Genomic DNA, 21,972 nt, shown 5'->3' with positions numbered 1-21,972 from the left:
ATTCTCTTCCTTTTATGTTCTCGTTCTTTCACTTTTTCTTTTTTTCTTCTTTTTCTTCCTGTCCTCTCCTACATTCCCATTGTAGTGTCCATATCATTTGAGATATTCCCCGCATGAATCATAATAAAACTATTCACATTCATAAATCAAGCGGAGCACTATGGCAAAAGCAGTACTGCTCCACTTGTGAAAGTTAAATCTGATTAACTCTTTTTTTTTTTGAATAATAATAATACTGCATTTAGCCACCGGGCTGGACTAAATTGTTCGACGGGCCGGAACTGGCCGTATGTTTGACACCCCTGCTCTAGCATCACCAGGACCTTACTATGGATCTAACTGGGTAGTGTACATAATCTCCTGACCAGCTAAGTCAGACTGCCATACATTCTGGATCACTTCTAAAGATACAAGGCAACAGTGTCTCAAATAAGACAGCAATGTCCCAATAATAACATTACTAAAGTCAGCCATTTGAATCAGACACATCTGAACGCAGCATACATGGGAAGTCAGTAAACATCGTGGCAGCAGCTTTTAAAATTGATTAAAACTCAATAAATAACAAATATGAGATTGTCCCACCTGTTTGGCACTCAGGGCTTTTTGGACATCTGCTTGTAGCTTTGCCATTTCTTCAAGGCTCATGTCGACATGTGCGGGGACCAGCTCATTGGCACTAATATACTCCTGTTTTTCTTGGCTACTGAGAGCAGCCACTATTCGGAGTCTGGACTGGACTTCCTCCTGCAAGATCTGCTGTTTTCTGATCTCCTCCTGCACTTTCTCCACTCTTACATCAACAATTACGGCACAGCTGAGCTCGTCTCGGATCTGCTGCAGCCAGTCCAGGGTCCTCTTCATCTCCGTCTCAAAGTCTTTGCTCTGGATAAACCTGGTCTCGCATTCTTCAATCAGTTCGCCGACTGCAGCCTGTAGGGATCGCAGCTCCTCCTGCCATAAAATCACTTGCTCTTTGGAGGCGTCGTGAGCTGCCTGGTCCACACGGGGCGCAAGAGAGTCCATCTGCTCCATTAGCCGTGACAAGTGAGAGTTGGCGCTTTGGAGGCTTCCTGCCAGAGCGTGGTAGTTTTTCAGCCTCTCTTCGGCGGACTGAGTCTCTGCGTTTACTTTTACGAGCTGCTCTTTTGTAGCCTTCAGCTGGGAGTCAACCTGCATAGCCATTGCCTTGTGGTCCTCGAAGGACTCTAAAGTTTCATCCAGATGCTCAACTTTCTGTTCGACCAACCTCTTTAGTCCATTATACAAGCTCACCAGCTGGGTCATTTCTTCTGGTCGCCAAGGCTGCCCCGTGCTACGAAATCCCTCTTTCTTCTGATTCAGCTCACTTACAGCCAGGCCCAGGTTGCTGAGGTCTGCCAGAATTGCTTTATAGTCGCCCTGCAAACTGACCACCTCCTCTGTTTGCAAGCCTACAGGTTGGGTCCCCAAATGATTGAACTGGTCCTCGAGTTCTTTAAGCGCTTTGTGAGTGACATCTATGAACGACGTGTACTCGTCCCTGGTGAGAATGGCCTGCTGGATCTTCTCCTGTTTCTCTTTGGCTAGCGCTAGTATGCTGTTGTACTGCTGAGGGAGGGTGTTGAGCTTTTCATCCAAATAGCAGTGATCCACTTCATTCAGAGTGGGCAATATCTCTTGGCCTGCTCTCTGGACAATTAGGAGGAGATTCTCATACTCGACCGCCTGCTCGATTATCTGTTGGTACTTCAATAGCTGCGCTTGCAGTTCGGCATCCCCCACCATCAGGTTTATTTCAGGAAACGTGATAATATCAGCTTGCTTCAGCCATTGGCAAATTTTCTCTAAGTCGGTCTTGAAGTACTTTCTGGAGACAAGGACTTTTTCCAGCTCCTGTAGCTTCTGGCCACATCTGTGCAGAGTTCTGTCAAAGATGTTTTGTAACTCCTGCAATTTAGTGAGAATCTCATTCTTTTCCTCCTCGCTGGCTTCCCTCATCAGGTCTCTGCCCTGAGACCACAGGGAGGTCAGTTCGCTCTGATAGGCTTTCAGGCTGCTCTGGATGTTCCGACATGTGCGTACCTGCTTAGCTAGGTCGTCAGGTAATAAAGCGATATACTCCTCTGCCTGGGCCTTCTTCTCATTCTGCTGAACCCAGGATATTGATTGATTGACAGCCATAAGGAACTGCGTCCTCTCTGTGAAAGCCTTGCTGAGGTGCTTTCTTCGCTGAACCACTTTGACACTCAGAGACTCGACTTCTGACTGTGTGTCAGAAATCAGCTGCTGCAGATGCTGGCGTTCGCTAAGGCCCAACCGTGGTAGCACCCTGTCGGCGTCGGCCATGGCCTGAGCCAGGAGGAGCTGCTTTGCCTCAAGTTCACTGCAGATGCTCAGGTGGTCAAACAGGAAACTCTGAGCCAGTTCAGGTGGGGGGCTCATTTTCATGGCTTCAGATAAGGCGGGCTGCTGCTCCTCCGCCCAGTCCCGAGCTTCTCTCAGACGGGCCTCCACTTGACTCATGTCCTCAAGGGTCACCATGGAGTCCTGTATTTTTCTCTCGATTAGCTGTTGCATCTGAGACCATCGTTGTTCAAAGTGGCTGATTTGCTCTTTCACTAGCTCTTTATCATCCAAGTTCAAATGTTGGATGACTTTCTGTTTCTGCTCTTTAAGGTCTTCAAGGGCTCCTTTTTGTTGCTCTAGAGTTACAGCAAGTTTTCTTAGAGCCCCCAAGTGCTGCGATGAACTTTCAGCGTCCGTTCTGTGGCAATACAAAATTAACAATTCATCACACATTTGGACAACAAGCGTTAAAGTAAAATTAAGTCAATCAATTTCTAATCCCATAGATTTCTGTAATGTTAACATGTTGAATTAGATCCCATCTAACGTTAGAGCCAATAATGACGTCCTGCTCATATCAAATGTGTTGCTCAGTTCCACTGTTCGAGCCACCAACACAAGGGTCTTTAGTTGCTGAAGAACATTTCTGGCTCATATTTTGTGAGATTAGTTCAAACATAAGGCCAGAGCCTTTCACTGAACCTCATAGTCTGTGGACAGTTTGCTACAGTAAACTGTCAGCAGTAGCTTTATGGAGATATTTTAGAGTAAAAAAAGAGTAAATCAAAACATCTTTTCTTATGTTTTCTGCAAACATTTAGAGCAGTGGAAGTTAGATTGGACTGTTACAGAAATTTTAACTGAGGTGAAATGCAGCAGGATTGGGTGATTCATACAGAGCTTTGGAGGTTTCACTCTTTGTCTGCTAAGGACTTAGAAACAACCACGGTCTGAAGACTAAATGTATTTACAACCTCCAAAACAGACTACAGTTAGATATGATAATTTTAAATTTCTTATATGCAATATTGTCAATATGGTAAAAATAAATACAATAATGTTTATTTGTCATTGCAATATACACTCCAATTAACCCATCCCTTAGGGAGCAGTGAGCTGCCCCTGTGCGATGTCCGGGAGCATTCTGGACCCAGGGGTCTTGCTAAGGGCCCCAGAGTGAAAGGCTGTCGGAGTCGAACACAGAACCTCCAGGACAAAATTGCATTGCTCTAACCACTAGGTCACCACTACCCTAAAAAAGTTGAAGAACGACCCGTATGCTCCCCAAAGGGGCCGTGTTAACCTTCTCTGTATTGTTCCAGTTTTAGTATATGTCCTAGTAACTGCAGATATAGGAAGACATTGCAGAAATATAACTTGTAGTGCCTAAAGTTCTTTTCATATAACGGCATAGAACACCCAAGATTAAAAAAAACATAATGAAAGCAAATGTTGAAAATACTAATATCTGCAAATGATTTGATTCAAATATTGAAAATTAAAACTATATCTGCCTATAACTGGACTGACCTGTTTAAATATTTTATTCATTCATTTTAGTGGTTATAGGTTTGATTTATGTTCATGCCCACCTTGCCAGATTGTCCCACTCTTTGGACACCTGCTCAAACAGCTCCTCCACTGCAGTGATGCAGTCGTGGTAATCTTTGGATCTCTGCAGATCCTCCTCTCTCTGGATCTGCAGCTTGTCCGCCTGGTGGCAGAGCTCAAGCCAGGAATGGCTAAGACGGTCAAGCTCCGCATGTTCGGAAGTGTCCGGCCCACCAATCAGTCTGCTCACAGTCTCGGTCATTTTAGTGAGGGTGCTCTGTTTGGATTGCAGTTGCTGGCAGCATTCCTAAGTGACAGACAACAGAACTGATGACAAAACCAAAGACCTTCAAATATTGAGTGGATTTCTTCTTTATTCCCTTCACAACAAAGGCTCTAATGTTGAGTTTAATCATAATGATAAAATGCAACACAGCATCATAAAGCTTACAGTGCTAAATAGGTAATGCACAAAAAAAGTACAACGGCAATGCGCTATTCCTCATGATGCTTGTACCCACCTTGGCCTGCAACAACATGTTTTGAGCTATCTTAGTCTCTAGCTCTGCTGGTCTCCTAGAGAGGCTGAGAAGCTGCTGCTCCATGTCCTGAAACAAGCTTGTTAGATCTTGTTTCTGTTCTTTGATCTCTCTCCAGCTTTCTGAAAGCTCGTGGGCAGTAGACATCCTCTCTTCTATCTGCACACACAGAAATCAAAACTTTAATATTTAACTATAATACTTAAACCTTTAACCTGTTATACTCTTGTGGACAATAACACATAAACATGTCAGATTCACACATCTGAACATCTAAACTAAACTGTATTTACACTTAAGCATTACATTTTTCATACCCCTTGCAGATTTCAACAGCAATCTTTTCATTGTGTTTCTTTTGACTAAAGGAAATATTGCCGTTTCAGAGATGTCGGAGTCTTGACTTAAATCTAATTGAGAATCTATTAAGGGAACTAAAGATTGGGGTGATGGTAAGAAGGCCTACCAAAGTCAAAGAATTGTAGCTCATTACTTCAGAGCAATTATTCAAATACCAGTAGAAACCTAGTAAAATACTGATTGGAAGAATCAGTTAACTGTAATTAGAAAATGGCTTTGATTGCTGTAATAAGCAAGGCCAGGCAAATTTATTTGTATGTAATAAGCAAGGCCAGGCAAATTTATTTGTATAGCACATTTCAGTACAGAGACAATGCTAAGTAATACCAATATAGGCTTTTTCACTGATTACTGAGAAGGGTATAAATCATTTTAAACAAGCAATCTTTGGTAAAATGTAAATAAAAACAGAAAAAAAAATTCAAATTATACTCCCTGTATACAGTTTATATTTTGTGAGATTCCCGAGTCATCAGAAACAAAGAAATTTCATGAAGGAAAATTATCAATAAAAATGACTAATTTGGGGCTTAACTCCGTTATAGTAGTAAGTACAGTCATTTAGTGTACACCACTGCTTGAGTTCCCATTGATATGAAACAAAAGTACACAAAGAAATGTTTATGTTACCTAACTAATCAAATTCAGGGCAGATTAAAAGTAAAATACACAGAATGCACATGAATAAAGGCAACAATAACTCTTACTGTGAGTTTAATCTGCTGGACTTCAGCAGCTGCAACTCTCACAGCTTCATGAGACAGGTCGCACACAGAGCACACCAGGTCCAGATATGTGCTGGCTTGCTCCTGAAGGGCTCTGTAGTGCTTCACCTGTGTGAGCAACAGCAGTTAACAGAAATAAATGTGAAAAATAAAAGAAGTAAACTATCGCAATTTAACATTTCAAAGCCTGGTGAAGGTGGGGGGATGTTAAAGACCTGCTTCAGAGCTTCCTGTAGGCCCGTTGGGCCCTGATCGTTGAGCTGAAGCTCTTCCTGTACAGTCAACAGCCAGGTTTGGCACTGTTGCAGAGTGTCCTGATGACTAACATATTTTTGCAACTCCCGGTCCAGACTTTGGTAGACCTATTGAACAAGAACGAGCAGCACCTAAGTACATTTAACCACAGAAATAGCTTTTTTCCACTGTATAAAATAAATAACTGTGTTTATCTGTGACTCACGCGTTGGGCAGTGCTGCAGATGGCGGAGTAGCTGTCTCCTGTTCCCTGTAGGTGGGCCTGAACTTGTTGACTAATCTTAACTTGAACTTGAGCTTGATGAGTGCAGCCAGCAATAAGACCTTCTCCTTTCTGTTTCAAGCTGGTAAGGCGCTCTTCAAAACTGGCTATCTCCTCCATTATGGCCTAAAAATGTTGACCCAGGTGGATGAGTTCAATTAGGAGAGATTTAGGTTAGGTTTGCAAAGAAAAATGTACATGCTCCTTACACTTAAAGTAAAAAAAAAAAAAAAAAAAAAAAAAAAAAAAAAAAATATATATATATATATATATATATATATATATATATATATATATATATATATATATATATATATATTATATATATATATATAAAAATTGTAAAAACTGATTGTAATATTAACACAAAGCCGTTGATCACCTTGTGTCGGGCAAGTTGCTGAGTAGCCATCTCCATGTTTCCAGTTTGCATTGAATCAGATGTCACAAGCCTACTGGACATCTGTAACAACCATTTCTCAACTTCCTGCAGCTCACTGTTGTAATCCTCGTGTTCTTTTACCCACTCCACAAGGCTCTGCACATGGGTCTACAACAAACATAAACCAGAGCTCTGATGTTATCTAACACGCTGCAGTAGGCTACACAGAGATTGGACAGAAGTTTATGTTCACTCATCAGCATTGTCATGTTTTGGATTAATTTTTAGTTTTATTTCTTTTCTATTTCTATTACTTTTGGACCTTGGATTTTTGTTTTTGTAAGGTGCTTTTAGTATTATTAAAAGCACCTTGTTTGTCCCGTTTTTGTCTGCATTTGGGTGCTCCACAACCAACAGCCCTTTTGTGCGAAGGATTATTGTCATTTCAGCGTGTTTTTTGTAATGATGCATTTGAACGGTCCTGTTTTTTTTGGGTGGAATAATGATACAAGTCAAGTAAATGTTTTTTAAAAGAAGTATTGGGGCCACTTATTTGAAAGTATTGTGGATTTTCTCTAATCCATGGTGTCAAATATAATCAAACAACTTCACTAATATTTGGATAAATGTTCCTTAGGAAGTTGCAGAGAAACCACACTTTATTATTTGACCAGAATGACATGAGGAATGTTTAGAGAGGTCAAGATAAGCCTTTCAACCTGAGAACACTGTAAAGCAAGGTAATATCATAATGAAATTTCTGTTTTGGTTCAAGTATTGGTTCATTCCTCAAAGTGTGTGAAATAATTAAAGATGGAGGACTACATCCAAAGTATTTAACTTTAAAAAGCAAAACTAAGATGGTTGAAAATCAGATGCAAATCACTGATCCAAATTGACAATAATCCCTAAACACATGAAAGCTGGTTTTGAAATGGATCAACATTAGGAATCTGATCTAAAACCTATGGAACATTTATGGAATATATGAATGTCTTCTTTAATCTGGGTCGGTTACAGCCAACCAGACAATTAAAATGAGCTTCTCTAAATCCTTAATTACTTCACCGAACTTATGCTGGAAACTTGTTGATAGCAGCAAAAAGCACATGTCAGTTGGGGTGTTTGCATATACTTTAGCCTTTAAAAGTGTCACATGTCATTTTAAGTGTCATTTTGCCCCAGTGAGGGTTAGAGAAGATCCACAACCAGCCAAAATTAATGCATCCAATTATTTTTTCCAAAATGAATGGTACTTATTTATCATCATTCAAAACTGGAACAAGATAAATATTTATTGCAATATGCATGACATATGAATAATGCATAAGTAATAGCGTTTGAGGTTCCAAAATATTCTAAATAATCTTAATAAATCATAAAACATATGGCCTTAATTTCATTCATTAATTTCATTTCATTAATTTCAGGCCCTTATTTAGCAACTTTCTAATATTACAGTCTAGCCGAAAGAAGGTACATACCTTGGCTGCCAAACAAAGGTCTTGATAGTCAGCCTGTAACTTTTTCATGTTTTCACTGATGGTGGGGTCATTAAAGGAACTGAGTAGAGCTTCTCCTTTCTCAATGACACATTTCACAGCTGGCTCATGGGATTCTACAGTCTGTTGAATAGTCTGTGTGAACAAAAAGAGGGAAAAATATTGATTCATTCTTTCACTATGATTTTAACCTTTGTAGAAAAAAATCAGCATAATTTAACTTAAATTTAACTTACTTTATATTTTGCCAACTGAGCTTTTTTCTGGTAGAGTTCGGCTTTCGGTTCTAAACTTGAGGCTAAAAAGTTCTTTGTCTCCTTCACCCACTGGGCTTGGGCTTTATATTTATCCATAAAGTCTTTGGAGAGTGAGATGTATTTCTCAAGGGAGCTATGCTCTGAGCGTAGAGAAGTCGTTAACTCCTCCAGCTGAAAGAGCTGAATGTCCACCTCCTCCCGGAGCTGATCTGCCTCAGGCTCCTCCAAGAAAGCCATTGCATGCTCCGTCTTTTCCCTCATTGCTTTCAGGTAAGTGTGACCCTGCTCCATGTCACCCTGAAGAGCCTGAAGTGGCATAAAAGTTGTCAATAAATGTCAAACAAATGCAATATTTGTGTATCCAACATCTAGTTCTCTTGATGGTACAACGATATAAAGCTTCCTAAGACAGTTTAGACAAAAAAAATAACACAAAAAACATGCACTGTGTTAACACTCTTTACCTCTAGTTTCTTCATCTTTCTCTCTAAAGCAAAGCGGTCAACTACATCAACACTAACAGCCAAAGTGCTGAAGTTATTCTGAGCGGTGCTGAGCCACTCTGAGAAGGTGGTGAACACACTCTGTGCTTCTTCAATTGAAGACACCTCCTCTTGGAGCTGTTTGATCGTCTCCTGTATTACAAAAAAGCAGGAAAGGCAACATTACAGAAGAAAAAGGAAGCTGAAATAGGAGATCTATCTGATGCTTACCCACCAAATTTAACATAAAGAAACTATTTTCATGCACAGTGCTTTGCATAAATGTTCATTAACTTTTTTACATTTTGTAATTTTCAACCACAGAGTTAATTGTATTTTATTGGGATCTGTTATGTGACAGACCAAAACAAATCAATAACTGTGAAATGTAAAGAAGAAGAACACATGTTTTTTAAAAAATCTCAAAAGTGCCGAGTGTATTAGTATTCAATGCATTTTTTTGCTGCATTTACATCTGCACGTGTTTTGGAGTATGTCTACCAGCTTTGCAAATCTAAACAGGGACTTTTTTTTTTTTGTCTTTGCAAAACAGATCAAGTTCAGGCTGAAGTGACAGCATCTGTGAACATCAGTTTTAAAGTGTTGCCAAATATTTTCAGCTGGATTCAAGTCTGGACTTTGACTGGGCTAATTTACCACATGAATATGGTTTGACTGAAAACAATTTATTGTATGCTGAGTGTTCTGATGGAAGAGGACCCTCCACCCCAGGCTCAAGTCTTTCGTAGTCTCCTACAGGTTTTCTTTCACGTTTGCTATAGTTCCAACATGGCTTTATCAGGTCCTTAAAAAAAAATTGATTAATTCTTGACACTTGTGAGTCAAGGCCAGATTTATAAAGTGCACAATTTTTAGTTGCCCTGTCAACATATTGTCCTGTGTATGTTGTGGATCTCAGCAGCTCTTGCAGAGTAACCACATGCCGTCTGGCTGCTTCTCTGATGAATTTCCACTTTCCTCTGGCTGTTGTGAAAATACGAACATGCTATTTTACAAGTCAAACACCCTAAAGTTAGTTGATCTGGTCAAATACTAAACTACACAAATCATGGACCAATTAAGACACGTACTGCTGGCTGTAAACATACAGGAGATGTCTGAGTCCCTACGCATAGTGCGTTAAGTCCACACCTTTGACCTGGCTCAGTTGGGACAGGAAGGGCGTCCATAAGTTTAAACCGCCTCCTACCTCATTTTGAACATAAATACTGAGCTATTTTATAATCTCTACATTCTGTATATGCATTATATTATACTTTTCTGTTTTTACTTTTCAATAATGTTCAAAATAATCTAAGTAATTTTTAATTCTTCTTTATCAGTTATTTACTACTTTGTGGGGATTTATCACATAATACCACAATACAATACATTGAATCTTGCAGTTTATCGTGAGAGCTTAAGTGGTATGACTACTAATTAAATATATCTGCTTCTTTATATACAACAATGTCAGTAAGTACAGACAGTGGTTAAATTAAACACATTTCATAAGTTTCAGAGTGATTTTAGCTATTATTACCAGTAAATGCAGTAGAAGGGTATGGTAGCGGGCTGTGATTTGGGTGGCTCTGGTACTGATCCGGCTGCTGATATGGGTTTCATCCAGAACCTGCTGAGCCAAGAGGGTAAGGCCCTCCATTTCCTCTTGATAAACAAGCACTTCTTCCTGCCAGCTCTGATAGAAGAGGGAATATCATTACTGCTCAGATGGATGCTTGAATTCTCACACACCTTTTCATTTCGGAATAAACCAGTTTTTCATCCAACAAACGTAAGACTGTAGCATCTTAATCTGCCCAAACTCACTGTATTGCAACAAAAACATCCCATGCAGTTTTACATGTAAAAATAGAGAATTCTGAAACAAACATTTCCATGTGTATTCCTTCTGTTTACCAACCTTGACCATCTGTAACTGGGCGCTTTTAGTGGCGCGGTCAGACCGCCGATTAGAACGCAGTTGAGCTTTGGTTTCCATGCCTTTCAGCCAACTGTCAAGACGCTGGAACTTCTGCTCCATCTGTCGAAGTTTGGCCAGGGCGCTGTTCAGCCGAGCGCGCGTGTCGGCCAGCTGAGCCTGATAGAGCCTCCACTCCTGCTGGAGAGTCTCAAGTGCTCGGTCCTCTATCTGAGGTAGACCCCAGGGGACGACCAGTTCACGACTCAGCAACAAGGTGTTCAGCAAAGCCTGACCTTCCGTGCAGTGCAGCTGCAATTCCTGTAATTAAATTGTTCCTGATGACCACCTGCATAATTTCCTCTATTTTGGTAACTCAGTTAAAGACAGTTTCTTTCTACATGAGCAAATGATTATTATTGTGTACACTGACACCAGCAGAACAGTTTCAGTAGTTTATTTTCAAACCTGCAGCTTCTGGAGGGTGTCCTCCAGCATATCAACATCTCCCTCCAGCTGGGTGTAGCAGCTGAGCTTCTCTTCTTCTTGCTTCAGCCACTCCTCAAATGAATGAAGGTCCCACTGATACTCTTGGTGCGCTTTCACCAACTCTTCTGCTTTGCCGACAGCCCTCTGAGGAACAGAACGGTGATATACTGAATCAGCTACCAGTTAATGGCTTTTTCTCACATGATCCTTAACATTTGGATTCATATTTACTCTGAGTGATTAAAGTGATGTTTATGAAGCAATCTCTCTTGTTTTATCAAACTAAATATAAAACAATCAACCCTTTTAATTAAGAAAGAACAACCTTTTAAATATTACCATAGTGCTTAAGATATCTATTCTATACAATGTTATGATTTTGTAAAAGCATTTTGTAAAAATGTCTTAGCATGGATTGGGAGTTAAACTGCTGACAATAACATATTTAAGCCAAAAGCTCAAATAAAGACAAGATTATGACATTATTATTACCATAGCATTGTCTTTGACAGAGTTGTACCGCTCCTGAAGTTCTTGGAGCTCGAGCTGAGCGACATAATTCTCAGTGATTCTGGCACTTTTTGCAGTAATAGTATCCAGCAGGGTGTTGTGGCTGAGCACTTCCTCATAAAGCAACTAAACAAAAAGAGAAAATGGCACCAACTTAGATCTAATTCAAAACTGCACAAACTAAATACCATTGACATTAAAAATAGAAAGTCCTCAGCATGACAGAGAAGGGTGCAGTACCTTTGCTTTGCTTAGATTAGCAGTTTTGTCTCTCATCTCTGGGCACTGCTTGTCAGTAACATCGAGACTTTCCTCCACTTGTTCGATCCACGCCAGAAACTGACGGACGTCCTCTTGGTAACTCGTCCACTGAGATAACGAACCTTCCAGCTGACTGTTGGTTGGGGATGCAAAAATAATGTGTAGCAATAGTGATTCTAACATAATTTACAAAAGCAAAAAACAAATATCTATTAGAAATGGTCTCAGATGGCTGTCACTGTCACTAATTTGTTTTGGACCACATGTAACGGTATCTGTCCTTTAGCTGTTTTCTGCCCCTATAAGTCATTCTGCTCATTTTGATGCATTTTGCCAAACTCAACTATTTTTCCCTGAACTCTGTTTCTGCCTTGAGATTTTTGTTCTGTTGAATCTGATGAACTTTCTAATATTACAACATGTCTTCTGATTATAAACATACAACTGTCGAGCAGTTTCTGTAAAAAAAAAAAAACCCTGACCTGTTTTCGTAAAGTATAGATCTTCCTTTCCAAGTACAACTTCTTTTAGTATTAGTATTAAATATTTAGGCTTTAAAACTCACCAAAGCTCATAATATGCAAATTAAAAAGTTGTACAAAGTTTATTGATGCAGTAAGAAACTTGGTGTTGACAAAATTTAGCCCATTTTCAGTTTAACAGGCCTGAACTGGTGTCTATAAACTCAAACTGGAAAATAGATCCTCCATTTTCTTAACAGAGAACACACCATACCGAGAGCCAACACTTTCATGATTAAGGCGAGGTTCTGAGAACGTTGTCAAAGTTAGGCTAGCCACACTAGCTAATGACTGGAAAGATTTAGAAAAATACTTTCACAGGTGTTTTAATGTCATCTTATGTTGCAGTTCTTAAAGAAAAACCAGGATTAGTGAATCTGTGTTGGTGTGTCGAGACCAGATATCAGGCACAAAATTCTGGTTGGTTAAATTGATTACATATTCCTGGGAATCTGTAATTTTGGTTCTTTAAGATCTGAGCACACATTTATTTGCAGTGATTCTTGACATTTTAATATCTCAGTAGGAGCAGAGAAATTGCTCTTGCATGGATTTAAATCTACTGAGTCCACCAAACCTTTATGGTAAGGCTGGGGGACTTTGTGATCTCTAGTAACTTCTAGCACATGTGGGTTCCCCCAAGGATTCCTTCCTGGCCCAGGATGTCTCTCACTTCAAATGCTACTTTATACACTAAATAAGTAACATAACTTTGAATTCCTTTACATTGTTAATGACTTACAAATCCACCTTCTGCTTTAAAGGAAAGATAAATCCCACTTTGAAACTTCGGCTGTTCAGACAATGCAAAATCGAGGGCAACATACACATTTCCTCATCTTAATGGGCAAAACACTGAATTAATACAGTTTCAACCACCAAACTTATTGGTACAATTATCATGTTTGGAAACAGCAATTTTGCAAAAACGTAATTTTCATTTGACAAACAAATAATCGCTGTTAACCATAGCCATCTTATTCAACCTGGCTAAGATTTCATCAATTATCTTTACAGATTTTTAGGAAGCTAACAATACCTTTATTTCATCTATACATCTATGAACAGCTTTACTTTGGTATTCGTTTCTGCCACATCTTGCTTCTTTTGGCTTCTTTGGACCATTCTCAGTCCATTTCAGATATAACTTTGGGATCTTTGTTCAATCGGTTAGCACCTTCTTAATTTCCAAACATTAAAACATTGCAGAATCCCTTCAAGGTGATTGATGTCGGTGGGCTAAACTTTTGAGACTGTGAAATAACAGATTTAAAACAAAGGGGAGATTGGGCCCTCGCTGTAGCTGCAATTAAAATTCGGAACAGCCGGCACTTTCAAAGTAGGAACTCATCAAAACCCGACATCTTCAAGACCTGCCCAATACATTCTGATTCTCAGGCTTTTAAACCAAAGGCAGATTATATCTATTGTATTTTCTGTTTTTCTATACCATAATATTATTTTTATAGTTATTTCATGCATATAATGCTTTCTTACAATATGTAGTTTTATGGTTTAACACACATTGTTTATACATTGTTGTAAATGTGCAAATAAATATACTTGTGATGATGTCTTGGTGTTTCCACTTTTTGTGGTAAGATATTTTCTGGACAATCTTCTGGATACAAGACAACAAAATTGCTTAGTTCTTCTAAATCATAGCAAAAAACTAGCAAGAAGGAAAACCTTTTGCAAAGAATTGCGGCAGAGAGCAGGGCGTCCCAGGAGTCTTTTAGTTCCTGTATTTGTTTTTGGATTAGTGGCACCCCTTCAGCAGAGGTGTTCCTCTGCACTGACTCTCCTCTTGTGATAAGCATCTTCAGCTGGATCTCCTTCTCCTGGCGAGCGGTCAGCAAAGCCTGATGCAACAACCAACCACACACATTCATCACAATCCAAATATTTCATCGGCACCAGGCAGTTTTAAATAATGTGAGTAATTTTCCGTACCTCCAGCTTGATCATTCTGCTATCAAGAACGTTTTTGTCAGCCGTTGGAGCGCTGTAAGTCTGCAGCATATGGCTGGTGTCAGCCACCCAGTTCTGCAGCTCCTCTAACCCTTTGGAGAAAAGCTGGTGCTCGGTAACAATCCGATCGATGCGGGAAGCTTTTTCCTGCACATCCATAAGCATAAAAGCACACACTAAGAATTACCGGTATAGATTGTAGAGATTAATTCAACTAAAGTCAGGAAATATAATTTGCATACACAAAATAAATATACCAGCGTTTAACAATATAAATATTGTACATTGCAGTTTATAACCTGTAAAAATAACCTTAACGCGGTGGTACCTCCTGTCTAGTGCCTTTATTCACTCCATCTATAAAAGCCCCAGTGCACAGCAGGAGTGGGCGATATGAACTTAAAATGTTATCACAGTCTATATTGTGATAAAAATAAAGTATTAAAACTTATTGTCAGTCATTTAGGCAATTGCATGGCTATGAACACATGTTACTGCTGCCAAAGCCCCACAAACACAAGCACTGCTCTTAAAAAAATTACATATTTTTAAATGGGCTTCTTCAAGACAACAGTGACATAAAAAAGTATGATTCTTATTACTAAACTGCATACGGTAAGATTAATCACATTTTTAAATTTATTAATACTGATTGATGCTGAAAATGGTTAAAAACAACCCAATACAGTCACTTTTGGGGGCTTTTAAACATACTTAATTGGAAGTTTAAAATGTTCAAGATAAATCAAGATTCTCATCATGATAAGAATTTTTCTTGATAATAAACAGTATAATAAAGGACCATCCCTCGTGCACAGTCAGTCTCAGAGGCATTATTTACCTTAGTAAGGTTGGTTAAAGCTAGGCATTGAGCAGAGAGCTGCGAGACACGGTGCACAAAGCCCTTCCCCGCCGAGTGTTCGTCCAACAATAGCTGGGCCTTCTCTTTCAGCCTGTTCAGCTGAACTTCGTGAGAAGCTAAGTCCTCCAGCACAGACTGGAAGAGCACAAGCAGGTTATCACAGAGGCATGCAAGCTGACGCACAGGTTTATCAGACAGGTAAGTTAGGCAAAGAGCAGGTTGTTATAGATGCGAACATGAGAAACGGAGAAGTAAATGAGGAGCGAGTGATGGGATCAGAAAAGCTGAGATGCAGTCCAGCGTAAGGAAAGGCTTTCTTTACCACGTTTTTATTCATATAAAGACCACTGAGCAGACAAACATTTAGCAAACAGAAGCAGAACGTGTTGGCTGTTAGCAAAGGCGCATAAAAGCATGTTTGAAACAAAGACTAAATGTTAGAGATGCACCAAGAACTGGATGGGTGACAGGATTCAGTTGCTTTTAATATTGACCGGGCCAGATTGGTGATCGGTCCGCCTGAAACTAAAAATACAATCTTCTTCCCATCGGTGATGCGCCATACCTAAGCTCTTACAACTCATGCTAACAACACTATTTAACATGAAAGTTGCTACATAACGAATTATGATGACGACAGAAAGGCTGCTTAGACTTCCTGCATAGTTAGAATATGTCAATAAATTATTTAACAATCTAACACATAATGATAAGTGACAGGTTTATCCCATTAAGCTAGCAAAGTTGTTTAAAAAAAAGTAATATCTAGTGATGTGGCGCTCATCTCCATTCTTAAGTTTCAAAATAATGTCAGCGAGCAAAAATCTGTTGTGTAAAGGAGTAAATGGGATATGATTTAATTCTTCGTAGTAAGGTTTCCTTTTTACAGGCACCTCTGTCTTATAACCTGGATGATTTTACAGTATTTGTACATTTTCAGTGATGCAGGAAGAGCTCTTTGGGCTGTTCTTGAAAAATATCTTTTTATTTTACCTTAATTATTTTACTGTAAAGAAAGAGCAATAAAAGGTTCACGCAGAAAGTAGATTAAAAATATTGTGTTGATTATTTCTAGCTTTTAACAAGAAATTAGAGTCGAACAAAACTAGTATTCTTATCACTTCACAACATGTGATCGTAAATTGGGCACGAAATCTCTGATCGGTGCATCTCTACCAAACACTGTAAATATTTTATCTAAACTGGAACGATGGGTGTCCTGCTAATGAAAGCAATGGTGACCACATGAATGATTTCAGATGGTGTTTCATGTCTGGCTGGTTTTGGACATCAGTACCTGTAGTTTATGAAGCTCCAGCTTTTTTGCTGTGAGATCATAAAGCCGTGTGCTACTCTCTTGCACAGCCAGCTCTGTGGCATTCAAGCATTCCTGAAGAGGCTCTGCACTTGCCTCAAAATCCTTCATCTGTGAAATGAGATTCTGAAACAGTAAGAATACAGTATTAATAATAAAGTCAGGAGTAAAAAGCTTTGAATTAGGATTGAACAGAGGCGTATAAAATGCTTACTTGCAAGCCTGTCTCTCTGTTGTGCAGGTTGGACATGATGTTTTTCCAGTCTTCTCTGGCAGTGTTCATTTTACCCCGGACGGCGTCGGCTTTGTCTTTAGCTGCGATGCTGCAGACAAGCTCTCCATTTACAACCACGGCATTCAGCTTTGACTGACCTTGATCTTTGTCATTAAGAAACTCCTAAGAGGGCAATGCACAAAAAATGAAGTTAACTTGACAAGTTAATGCAGAAGCTCTATTTACAAACTGTAGGTATATTTAGACCTACATAATATTCTGCAAAAGAGAACAACCACATGTGTTAAAAAACGTAAGCTTTTCTGTGTTACCAGTGCTCTGTGATAATATAACCAGCTTTTTGGAATAGTGTTAGAGTCTGAAAATGATGTGACAAACCTGAATCTTCTGGAAACTAGACAAGGCCTCACTGAGATTTTGAGGAGCATCGAAGCATTTGGCGGTGTTGATCTTGGCATTAACCAACCATTGTTGAAATTCTCTGAATGCTGAGCGGAAGCCTTGATCCAGCACCTTCTCCTTGCTCTGACACTCCCTGGTGGCTTGAAGACTCAAACTAGAGAAGGTCAACATAAATATAACATTATATATTTTTTTATAATACACACTTAGAGTTTATATATCTTATAAGTTTGTCCTCTGTGTTTTCTTCAAGTGTGTTTTTTGGAACCACAAGAAGGTTTAATGTCTGTACATATTCTCTTACTGAACATAAAAAGCATGACCTTCTGAAATAAATCTTTGAGGTTTATTTGAATAAAAACCAAACAAATGTATTTACTAGCACATTTTTCCCCCCATTCATTATTCATGGAAAACGTCTGTTAACATCTCATTTTCAACTAACACATAGATTTAGGTCTGGACCTTGACCAGGTGAGTCTAAAACATGAATATGCTTTAACCATAACAAATAAAATGTAGAAGCTTTGTGCAGCTTCTGAGAGGTTTTCTTTCAGGACTGAGCTCTATTTACCTTCATTCTACTAAAAAAAAGCATACCCACAACACAATACTGACACCACCATGTTTCCCAGTGTGTTTGGTATATTTAGTATGATATGTAGTGTTAGATTTGGGGCACGCAGTGTTTAGCTTGAAGGCCAAAAAAGTTCAATTCTGGCCTCGTCTGACCAGAGCACCTTGTTTTGCTTGTTTGTTTCCCCTACACATCACATCGGGGATTTCATATGGCTTTGTTTTTAAAACAAACTTCTTTCATAAAGCTCAGACTTGTACTATAGCTGGTTTAGTTTGTAGGGCTACACAAAAGCATTTCCCTGGTTGTGAAAATGAGCATAGTATTGTCAAACGTTACATCTACAGAAAACATCATGTTCTTTAGAGGCTGAGGGCTGCATATGTGTATGCGTTGAAGTTATTGGTGACCATGTTTGCATTTGTCTGACCTGTTATAGTCCTTAATAAGAGCAGATACTCTCTCGGACTGAGTGGCCATTTCTCTGGAGAACCGGCACAGATCATTGAGCTGAGTCTTCAGACGATCAGACATGGCCTCAGCTTTAACAAGTTCATCCAAAGTGTCCTGCACAAAGAGCAAACGTGTGAGGACAGCCACAACGCCTAAATCTTTAATGTACATGATGTAAATTATTAAACAGGTGGCTCTACCTTTGCCATTTGCCAGCCTTTAACAGCTTCCTCTCCCTCATTTTTCTTCTGTGCCTGGCCCAGTCGAAGCCGGCAGCTCTGTAGCTGACGGCTGAAGTCCTGTATATCCTGCTCCAGCTGTGCTGACAGGCTGCTGTACTCCTGCTCAGAGCATGATATCTGTGAGAACGCCGTCTCCAGGCTGGCACGTGTCTGTAGTGCCGCACGTTCCCACTGCTCCCACGATGAAAAGAGTGCTGCTTCTTCACGCTCCATTGCCTCGTAGCCCCCTGAACCGGTGTAGTCCCGTGCCACTGCCCCGCATCTCTGAACACGGTTCAGCCTCTCTCTGCCTCGCTGCTTAGAGTCAAGGAGCTCCTGCAAAAAGTAGGCAAATTAAAATTGATATGATAAACAAACTTAGTCTCTTTACAGCAGCACACATTAGACAGAAACTGATTTCACATGGAGCTACGTTCAGGCAGTCACATCCAATCCTTTTTAATACGAAGGAAAACTCAAGAAACTAAAAGCAACTACATTCATTATTTCACACATATTTTTATATGATACACGACAAGTAGATCTTTCTTTATTAAGTTTATTAAGGATTAGCAGAATTAGTCTCAGTGAGATACAAAAACAACCCCCCCCCCTCCTCCAAAAAAACAACGCCTCAGACCAGGGAGGCAGAAAAAATATTTTTTTCCCAGGATGCACTTTCCTCACCTGCACTTTGGAGAGCTTTCTCTTAACGTTGAGCGAGTCTCCTGACAGGTCAGACCAGCGCTGTAGTTCCTCCTTTGCTGAGATCAGCCAGTCATTGAAGTCTCTTACAGCATCGAGGTACTGCTCATGCTCAGACGTGATTTTCTGCATGGACTGCACTTTACCCTTTGTGGAACAAACTCCATGTTAATACCACACATTGGATCAGAATGAGACTATGTCTACATGATGCCACGTGTTCTTCTGACCTCATTTTAATCTGATGACAAGGAAAAATCTTATTAAATTTGGTTATGCAAATGTTGACTAATAAAAAACTGGTAATTGCAAGAGAAAATAAATCAAGATGTATTTGGGACAGTTTCATTGTTTGTTTACCTTAAAGTGGGATAACTAAGATGAGCGTTGGCAACTAAAAAGAGGGTACTAACAATAACGCGTGGGTCAGCCACATTTAAATACCATATCGTTTTTTCCATAATTTTTTTGACTTTATAATTGACAGTGAAGTCAATTTTGGCGGTTGTAACAGTACAGTTTCTTTTCTTTTATTTAGTTAGAGATTTAACTCTTTTTATGCGTAAGTTTTCTATTTAGAAATGTGGCTAGCTTGTGTCTTTTCTTAAATTTGCCTTTTTAGATTTAAACCACCTGAGATTATATGCTGGTTAAAACAGATTTATGAATTGTGTTCTTTGATTTAAGATTATATCTTGATTTCTGTATCCATTCAACGCTGCTAGATTTTTATTGGTCACACGGTCAAAGTAGGCATCCAGTTGCCTTGAAGCTGCACAAACTCAGTCTGCCTGTGGTTGCCATTTGAATCATAAATGGTGGCGAGCCAGTTTGTAATTAGCACACCAGCAGCATATTGATAATCACTTCTTTGATAGAGAGCTCCTGAGCTTCCAGTTGCATTTTGCCAGTTCATTGCCATCACTATGGTCAGGTTTCCTATGAATTACTCTAATCTCTGAATCTTTTTTTGTTTCATTACATTTTCAAACAGTCTAATAGGATGCCAACCACCTTTCACATGTTTGTTTTAAACCCCTGATGCAACAAACATTTCCAGAACCATGACAACCTACACGTTTCTTCCCCCACCAAAAAAAAAAAAAAAAGCCGGGTTGTATATAAATTACCTTGACGACAGCTGATATGTCAGTAAAGTGAGCGTGGAGCTCCGCCCTTGACTCTGGTCCAAATGCCTGGTCACCAGTTTTCTCATGCATCTCCACAGCCTTGTCACTTAGGTGTGACAAAGCCGCCGCATGAGTGTCCACATCAGCTTGGATGGCCCTTAATCGTTCAAGTAAGGCGCACTTCTCTTTGAGGCCTGGCTGCTGTGGCTGAATCATCCCAACCTCTTGCTCAACGGACTCCATCCACTGCTGCAGCTGGCTCTTATTTTCCTGAAAGGTCGTCCACTGGGCCACTGTCCACTCCAGTCGACTGAGTAATAAGAACATGTTCATTAATGCAGAACTGGTTAATAAATGTTACAGTGGCTTGCGAAAGTTATCATCCCTGTTCAACTGTTTCCCATTCTGTCATGTTTCTGCCACCAACTTCAATGTATTTTATTTTGTATTAGACTAACAGTAAGTGGAAGGAAAACAATGCAGTTTTCAAACCATCCTTGATGCAGTTATAGCTGCAATTTCTGCCAATTCTTCTTAGCAGAAATTATTACGGTTGTAAGTATTTTGGTGAATGTCTCTTCCATCTTTGGAAAATACCTGAGGTTACAGATTTTTCTGTCAAATTTCACTGGTCTTTAACTAGGCCATCCTTTGATCTGACCCATTCTACTGTATCTCTGGCTGCATGTTTATGGTTAATGTGTTTTTTATCAGCCTCTAATGGGAAATTTCTAGTGTTGCTGTGTATTTAGCTCCATTTATCCTCCAAATAACTCTGAACAGCTTCCTAGCCCCTGCTGAAGAAAAGCATCTCCACAGCATAATGCTGCCAGCATCATGTTTTACAGTGGGAGGTTTGTGTTTAGGGGAATGTGCAGTGTTAGTTTTCTGTTTTGTGCAACACAAATCTGAACCCTTCAGGAAATAGCCGTATTTATATTAGGATTAAGTTGCACTCACAAAGCGCCTATTAACTAATTGGGTGACTTCAAAATCTCCACTATCTCCACTTTATATTTATAGTATACTTTGTGGTGGTCTATCATATACAATCCCAATATAATAACACATGGTTATAAAAGGAGGACATATTTCATACCTGTGGCAACTCATAGCAGTCATAAGCATATTGGCCCACGCATCCTTCAGGTTCTGGAGCTGGGAAGAGATGGTCTCCTGCTCCTCAATCCTGCTGTGTTTTAAAACCTGTTCTCCTTTTCCAACAGTCATGTTGAGTTTCACTTCACCCTCACCCTTCATTAGCAGGATATCCTTTAGAAAATCAGAAAACAGACTATGAACCACTGCACAACAGTTTAAATCGATACAAATCTGCAGTAAAACAAAAACATAGCAGGGTAATGCTTTGCTCACTGACCTGCACGAGACTTAGTCTTTTTTCTAGAGTCTCCTTGTTGCCAACCGTGCTGTTAAGTGAAGCCAGACGCTCCTGCACCCCATTAAGCCAGACCCAGGTAGTCTGCAGAGTCTCTTCAAAGGCTTGTTGTTCTTGCAAACTGAGTTGGCAGCTGCGCAGCCTCTCCCTCACACACCTTAATAAGGCCTGGTGCTGGGACTGGAGCTGAGCTGAGACTCTTGTCTCGCTGCCGTCCCCTCGTCCCCCTTCGTTCAGAGCTTGTCCTTCCTGACAGAGACGCTCAAACGAATCCCTGCATTTACATTTGTAAATGATTGAAGAGAGGGTTTTAGAATTGTGTCATTCGGATTTCTAAAGGATGCATTATTGGATGTTAAT

General features: G+C 39.8%; 1 protein-coding gene across 2 annotated transcripts in view; it reads right to left on the bottom strand.

The window, feature by feature from the left end:
- syne1b (spectrin repeat containing, nuclear envelope 1b) overlaps positions 1 to 21,972 on the bottom strand; it is a 117,081-nt gene that overhangs the window by 45,482 nt on the left and 49,627 nt on the right. For both annotated transcript variants that reach the window (XM_036150752.1, XM_036150754.1), the window contains 27 exons: positions 21,595 to 21,886; positions 21,316 to 21,488; positions 20,217 to 20,526; positions 19,069 to 19,233; positions 18,361 to 18,717; positions 18,138 to 18,274; positions 17,107 to 17,284; positions 16,708 to 16,890; positions 16,476 to 16,619; positions 15,158 to 15,313; positions 14,299 to 14,463; positions 14,035 to 14,207; positions 11,804 to 11,957; positions 11,546 to 11,689; positions 11,033 to 11,197; positions 10,568 to 10,885; positions 10,187 to 10,342; positions 8,626 to 8,796; positions 8,141 to 8,467; positions 7,887 to 8,039; positions 6,403 to 6,570; positions 5,964 to 6,146; positions 5,719 to 5,865; positions 5,486 to 5,611; positions 4,401 to 4,577; positions 3,921 to 4,186; positions 586 to 2,746 (listed from right to left, as the gene is read on the bottom strand). In XM_036150752.1, the coding sequence (XP_036006645.1) occupies positions 586 to 2,746; positions 3,921 to 4,186; positions 4,401 to 4,577; positions 5,486 to 5,611; positions 5,719 to 5,865; positions 5,964 to 6,146; positions 6,403 to 6,570; positions 7,887 to 8,039; positions 8,141 to 8,467; positions 8,626 to 8,796; positions 10,187 to 10,342; positions 10,568 to 10,885; positions 11,033 to 11,197; positions 11,546 to 11,689; positions 11,804 to 11,957; positions 14,035 to 14,207; positions 14,299 to 14,463; positions 15,158 to 15,313; positions 16,476 to 16,619; positions 16,708 to 16,890; positions 17,107 to 17,284; positions 18,138 to 18,274; positions 18,361 to 18,717; positions 19,069 to 19,233; positions 20,217 to 20,526; positions 21,316 to 21,488; positions 21,595 to 21,886 (7,249 nt within the window). The remainder of the gene's footprint in view (positions 1 to 585; positions 2,747 to 3,920; positions 4,187 to 4,400; positions 4,578 to 5,485; positions 5,612 to 5,718; positions 5,866 to 5,963; positions 6,147 to 6,402; positions 6,571 to 7,886; positions 8,040 to 8,140; positions 8,468 to 8,625; positions 8,797 to 10,186; positions 10,343 to 10,567; positions 10,886 to 11,032; positions 11,198 to 11,545; positions 11,690 to 11,803; positions 11,958 to 14,034; positions 14,208 to 14,298; positions 14,464 to 15,157; positions 15,314 to 16,475; positions 16,620 to 16,707; positions 16,891 to 17,106; positions 17,285 to 18,137; positions 18,275 to 18,360; positions 18,718 to 19,068; positions 19,234 to 20,216; positions 20,527 to 21,315; positions 21,489 to 21,594; positions 21,887 to 21,972) is intronic.

The sequence above is a fragment of the Fundulus heteroclitus genome, chromosome 19 (genome assembly GCF_011125445.2).
Source record: "Fundulus heteroclitus isolate FHET01 chromosome 19, MU-UCD_Fhet_4.1, whole genome shotgun sequence".
Lineage (NCBI taxonomy): Eukaryota > Metazoa > Chordata > Actinopteri > Cyprinodontiformes > Fundulidae > Fundulus > Fundulus heteroclitus.
Note: the sequence above shows the minus strand (reverse complement) of the source record. Positions and strands in the feature narration are given on the sequence as shown.